Below are 7,224 nucleotides of genomic sequence, written 5' to 3' on the forward strand. Positions count from 1 at the left end.
ACGGAAAGCTTCACCTGCTCTCCGAGGCACGTTGGGGAGACCTACAAGAACAGATATCCAAACCGGAAAGAAATATTTGTACAAATACAAATATCCGTATCGAGTCCATGTCCACGTGAAATGGTGCCAAGAATACTGCGCCATTTTCTCGTTGAATCGCGAAGTCGGTTTCTGGGGGAAAAGTACATCAGCTCTCATGACATGAATTATTTTAAACTTAATAATTTGTTTTTGCTATATTTGGCTTTTGCTTTAACTAGATAAAATGATGTAGAAGATTTTGAACCGACGTTATGTCTCTTGACGCGACCGGACATATTGACACATTATTATTATTTTGTTTTATTGTCAGACATTTCTCCATCTTATTCCTTAATAACACTATATGTGATTTTGGCGGTATTAAATTATTGTACTTTATTTTCGAATTCAGGTTATGGAACCTCGTCGTCAGTATCAGTGAATATATCATCAATACTGTTAAGATTGAAATAGTCTAAAGCATCTATCGACATACTATTATCTATTTTGTCTTCAGCTCCTGTAAGTTTTTCAGAAAAAATATCCGCTGAAAGCCGAAATATATCACTGGTATCCCCAATATCAAAATTGGTATTTTCTTTTTCTAAAACCGGTGAATCCAGTTCACAAAATGATTCGAAATCAATTTCTATATTGAAATTGCTATTAAGTTCATAAATGGGGTTGAGATCAAAGTAATTTTTTATTTTTTGTCCTTCATCTGCTTTTAGATTTTTATTTTCACTGGCAGAAAATTCTTCAGCATATTTTATGAAAGATCCTTTATTTAATTCTTCAATAAAATTAATATTAGGTAAATAGGGTTCGCTAGATACAGGTGGTGTATATGACAATGTTGCACAACTTTCATTTTCTCTCAAATCTTTAATTATTGTGCAGTTACAAATATTAAGGCACATGTAACAATATTTCGCCACGTTTTTGTTTTCTAGACTTAAATCAACCAATAGATTAAGTAGTCGTATTGGTATTTTACCATCATTAATACCTAAATCGTTTATGTGTTTGGTATAATTTTTCGTTGATTTTGTGGCTGTACTAAATAATGCTCTAATGTCACCATCTTTTTTACACGGAGACTTCAATACAGAATTTTTATTTTTTTTCTTTGCCCGTTTAGATTTTGAAGGCGAGAAAAATACATTCTGCGATAGAGTTTCTGGAGTGTTTATAACTGAAAATTGATAAATCTATACAAATATGTAAATAAAATTGGAGTGTTTGTTTGTAATATTAAAGTAACCGCTTTTTACTAAATGCATATGGATGTATACACGGTACATATACCAAATAATTTTTTTTTACAATTTTTGTCTGTCTGTCTGTCTGTCTGTTTGTTTGTTCCGGCTTATCTTTGAAATGGCTAGACCGATTTTGACGGGACTTTCACTAGCAGATAGCTGATATGGTGATATAGTAAAGAGTAACTTAGGCTACATTTATTTTAGAAATTTATTTATATATTATTGTAACTCTACGAACTGAACAATAACTTTTTTGTTAAATTCCACGCGGACGAATTTGATAAGATTATACCTAAATGGGCACACGTCAAATTGTATATTTATACAATTTTGTAGATACGAAGAAATAAACTAACCTAATTTCTGTGTCGTAGGCGCAAATCTTTTTGTGTCACAATTCAAAACAGCTGTTAATATTTCGGTGTCCACAGAATGACCAACCTGTACAGTATTCTGTAATTTTCTTTGCAATTCCAACCATTTCGATAAATTGCAAGGAAATAGTTCTATGTTGTTACTTCTCTTGATTGCTTCTGAAAATTTAATACTGCCGTTTACTAGCTGATTTTTTGAAAAAGAAATTCAAAGTTCTTTTCTTTCAAAACTTTTTCTACCTTTGCTCATTGAACAATAGGCGACAGGTTCAGAAAAAAAATTGCAATCCCGATAACCTTCTGGATATATTTCATAAAACTGGTCTTCAGTTATTCTGTTAGATGCATTTCGTTTTTTAGAGGAAACACTTGAAACCTTCTCGAACATGGCTCTTAAATCTTTATACCCTTCTATAATTATAACGAATAATTAATAAAGTTGGCATTTTTCCGTCACTTATAACACATAACAACTTGTTTTGCAAATAATGACATTTTAACTATAATAATCTAAAATATGTACGGTGTCAAGTTATCAGCTCATATCTTATTTGCGCGAACAATGTTTAGTTAGATATAACAATATTAATGAAATGTGTATGTATACTGTGTTCGAAATTTATTAAATTAACTTTGCGTTTTAACATTCAAATTATTTATTAAAAAAATTATTAAGATGTATATATATATATATATATATATATATATATATATATATATATATATATCATCATTACAGCCTATACAGTCCACTGCTGGACATAGGTCTCCACAAGTTTACGCCAAAAATAACGTGAACTCATGTGTGTTGGTGACCGCAGTACTGGCTCTGTCGCGCCGAAGACGGGCAGCAGCGTCTTCGGTGCGACAGAGCCAGTACTGCGCACCGAAGACGCTGCTGCCCGTCTTCGGCCTGTGTATTTCAAAGCCAACAGTTGGATAGTTATCCCGCCACCGGTCGGCTTTTTAAGTTCCAAGGTGGTAGTGGACTTAATTTTTTGACACACACATGTATATATATATATATATATAGTAGCCAGTACTGCGGTCACCAACACACATGAGTTATTTATATATATATATATATATATATATATATATATATATATATATATATATGTGTGATATATGATATGTCAACATAACAATACACCTGTCCGAAAGACTAACTTTAACTGGTCAATTTAATCACTGCATCCTTTTTAAATCTATTTGGTCAAGGGGTGTGGCTAAGCAGAGTGACACACATGAATAACTTTTCCTAACGCGAATAGACTATAATATCTTAAATTAAGTTTTCATCTAAATAAAAATGAATTATATATGTTTCTACAACTTAGTCTTGTAAATAATTAGACTAGATTATAACTTGTAAATAATTAGACTAGATATTATTGATATATTTTTAATTTTAGGTATAGTTCTATGTTGCATATATTTTTATCGTAAACGATAGTGTAATTTTCTATTATTTTGATATAAATTTACATTGCTCAATAAACATAAAAGCATATTTGAAAACAATCATAATGTTTTATAGTGCTTAAATCACGAGAAGTATAGAGCTGCGATAGGGTACATGTTCACAACCATACAATGAATGAATAATTGATTTAAATTTTGTTTCTACGCAATATTTAAATGACTTACATTAAATGAAAAAAAAAAAAGATTAGGATATATTTACCTGATGTCCTTGCATTCAGTGACTAACCATCAGTCCACCACGTTCGCGACCCGTGCGACCGAACCTACACGGAAAACAATAGATACTTACATACGTAAGTATATATACCTATATATATATATATTCAATTTTTGTTCAAGGTACTTTGGGTATTAAACTGTTATATTTAGATTGTATGTGTAGTATATAAATTATATAGGTAAAAAGCAATCGGTAATCGTTCATTCAATATTCTTTAATTTACTTCCTAAACCTATAAATGTTTATCTGTTTTGATACGTTACTTACACGAAATAGACGCGTTTTTATCTGGCCGTCTGGCCTTGGCGACTGACAAAAAAACCGACTTCAAGTAACAACGTAGGAGCACAAAAAAATAAAGTAGTAAATATGCGTTATCAAAGATTACACAAAAAGTTGTCATCAGATCTCGGTCAAATTTAAATGAGACTACATGACACGCAACACCTTTCAACTAAAAATAATCACCGAAATCGGTCCACCCGAATTGAGAACCTCCTCCTTTTTTCGAAGTCGGTTAAAAATGTTTTTTACAAAGAATAAAGATATAATTTATTCGAATGACGGTAATAATTATTAGAATATGAAATTATAACAGCTTTCAACAATCAATGCAAGGAGAATGAAAACTTTTTAGAAAGAGGATCAAGAGGAGAATTTAAGAGCAAAGAAAAGACATAGACTAGAAGATGAAAACGAGTAGTCTGGAGTTAATGGGAAGAAGAAAAAACAAAAAGCACAAAATAATAAACTTCAAATTTATTTAACAAGTAGGTACAAAGGTTTTACTAAAACAATTCAGATTGAAGAAGTAAAATCACAGCCCATACAAAATAAGAATTCTCTGGCGTTTCACCGCTTTGATGGACCCAAAACCCAGGAACGTCGACGTGCTATTCTTAAGAGTAGTGACGTACCTACCAGTTTGGAAAAGGAGATTAGAAGACAGTATCGGCCTGGCAGGGCCACATTCGTAGGAGGCTGTTAAATTCGCACAGTTACTCTGAGAGAGTTAAGCACATCTCATCTTGAACATGTTGCCATCCCCGTGATTCACTCAGATATTTGCTTTTGAGGTATTTTCGCGCTCGTCAGTACTGAGTGCTTGCACAAATATTATACACAATTACGTTAGGTAAGTTTTTTATATTAGGTATGGTAGGATCAAATGAAAGGACTTGCTGAGAATAGTAGACTGAAAAACCTGACCAGCGATAATTAAAAAGTAAAATATAAATTAAAATTACAACTTTTTTCAAAACAAGCTTGTATTTAAATGCGCTAAAAAGATTTACTTTTCCTTTAAATTGTTTTTAATTATTTTAACAACCGCTTTGGTATAATGGTGCTGATGCCGTTTCGGCGCCTATACACCTGCGTTTTGCGGGTTCGATCCCGCTCGGGATAGATATTTATATTTACAAGTATATCTTTCCGGTCTGGATATCGTTCGTTATGGGTATCCCCACCGTGCCTGGGAGAGCTGTCGGTCCCGGTTGTTATCTAAATATCTGATAGCGATCGTTATCCTTTCCATACCAACTTCATCCTAAGCCGAAGTGCGATCTCACATGGAGACACCCTTAGGAGGAACGGACATCCCGAGCCCTCCTAAAGGGCTGCCCTTCTTCTTTCACGGTTGGGTCTCAGTACTCAGCCACCCCAGCCGTTGACACTGTCAAGGAATAAAAAAAGATAGTTACGTGGTGCATTAAGTTCCTATCCTTCTCTTACATGGAGAAAGCGACCTATCAGCGATCTTATTACAGGCTGAATCGTGAAGTTTCAAACTTTTACTATTGACATAATTATATCGTAATTTCCACAATTTATATGATATAAAAGTTAAAAGCTTGTCGCGAGATTTACTTATGCAGATTTACAACAAAAAAAATATATAGCACGGTTGCATTTGTGGGAATAGTAAAAACTAAGACGTGCATCGTGGGTAAAATACACTTACGGCCGCACCGAAAAGACCATGGTTCAAATTCTCGATCAATTATTATTTTTTTTTTTCTTTCTAATTGCATTCGTTTTTATTTTTTATTTAATAATGTATGTAAAATCGAAAAATATTATTTATATTTTATCATTATTATTTTTAAATTATTTCTTTATTTTTGATTTTTTATATTTATTTATATTTTTTATCATTGTCGGTTCGCGTCATTCGTATTTAAATATGATTTCCAAAAAACATGATTTACTAAAAATACCGAGCTAAACTCGGTCACCCAGGTACTAATATGTATAGTCTAGTATATAATAAGTAGTCCAGTCGAAATCGAGGTTTTACACCTCATATCTTAAATGTATGTCTGTCATATCAGAAATTTGAAGAAAGAAATTTTGAATAAAACTGTGTATTAGAAGAATGCTTTACTCTACAAAAGAAAATACTCAAATTGAACCTAACCCCCTTAGTACAGGAAAAACAATTTTTCGAAGCCTTGTTTCTACTCCCTGGTAAAATGATAATTTTTCGACTTGCCCTGCTGAAAGTTCCATAGTAATATCAAGCTACTTAAATGACAGATGAACAAATGACTTAGTTAAAAACACCAGGTAGGAACGAAGTACACAAAATTATTTAGGAAATTTAGTATTTTAGAAAATAACAAATACCGTAAAATAAAATAAATCAAACAATAATAATAATAATAACAATTCAAACTATTAAGGGACATAATAAAAACATGTGTCTTTATTTATTTTAGTCGGCAGTATAAAATTACATAAATAATTTAAAAAAAGTTTACTAGTAATATTTTGGTTTTACAAACGTCATATTATACAGTCGTGTGATTGATATTACGTCACTTCCGTTATATATTTTTCTTACGGTTTTAGTATCACATTTTTTTCAGTTCGGTCGCCCAGTCAAATGTCAAGCCTGCCTAAATAATAATTAAATAAATATTTATGATATACACACACCGTCATCTGTTCCTAAAGTAAGCAATTTAATGCTTGTGTTATAAGATAACAGCCGACTGGTATACCAAAATTTTTTTTTAATAAACTTACATATAAATAATACATATATATTACACCTAGACTCGGGGTGGGGATCGAACCCACAATTCCCGGAGGAGAAAGCAGGGTCACTACAAACTGCGCCAACGGGCTAGTCAAAATGGTATTGATGTTTTTTAAGCTATTCAAAATTGAACTCAAACGTGTTATATTTTCTATAAATAATTATATATTTGAATTTTAAAAAAATGTAAAAAACATAAAACTATCAGCTAAAAATCATAAATAGCAAATGAATAAAAAATCAAATTAACTAAAATCAATCAAATTGCCATAATAAAACTATATCGCAAATCTGGCGCATTCCTAGCGTTCGTTGTCAAGCATAGACGACACTGTGGTGACGTCATAAGCGAATAGTGAGAAAATTAGTGTAGTCCAACATGAACGATACCTTAGAACATCGTCGCATTTTGGAATGCGTAACATCGATGATTTTTATAATATACAATTACAAATTTTTTTTTTCATTTTTTTATAAGGTTAAGAGCGAAGATTACGATTTTCTTTCTCATTCTAATAATTATCTGGCAGCATCAATATCATCTCTAACCCCTCTCTCTCTCTCATAAAAGCTTTTCTTCTGTGCTTAAGTTAGCCTACGCTTGTGTGCGCCAGTCCCACAGCTTTGGTGTCGTGAAATTAAATGGCGGGATCTATTACTCAATAATGTTTTAGTACTAGTTGCTACCTAAGCGAAAAAAAAAAGTACTTCAGTAGTTGATCCGATGAAGTAAATTAATATAATCGGTGCGGTCGGTACCAACCTTAGTTTAAAAGAAATATTTACATGCGTTATATATTAAGGCTGGCACCG

The 7,224-nt window shown here is 32.1% G+C and overlaps 1 protein-coding gene across 1 annotated transcript; it reads right to left on the minus strand.

Moving 5' to 3' along the window:
• Positions 1–434: 434 nt before the first annotated feature.
• LOC123655125 lies at positions 435–2,161 on the minus strand. Its single transcript, XM_045590961.1, has 3 exons — positions 1,901–2,161; positions 1,643–1,819; positions 435–1,216 (listed from the first exon to the last, which is right to left on the minus strand). The coding sequence occupies exons 1-3, from the start codon at positions 2,046–2,048 to the stop codon at positions 435–437; spliced, it is 1,107 nt and encodes a 368-aa protein (XP_045446917.1). The 5' UTR covers positions 2,049–2,161.
• Positions 2,162–7,224: the final 5,063 nt, after the last annotated feature.

Source organism: Melitaea cinxia, chromosome 7 (genome assembly GCF_905220565.1).
Source record: "Melitaea cinxia chromosome 7, ilMelCinx1.1, whole genome shotgun sequence".
Classification (NCBI taxonomy): domain Eukaryota; kingdom Metazoa; phylum Arthropoda; class Insecta; order Lepidoptera; family Nymphalidae; genus Melitaea; species Melitaea cinxia.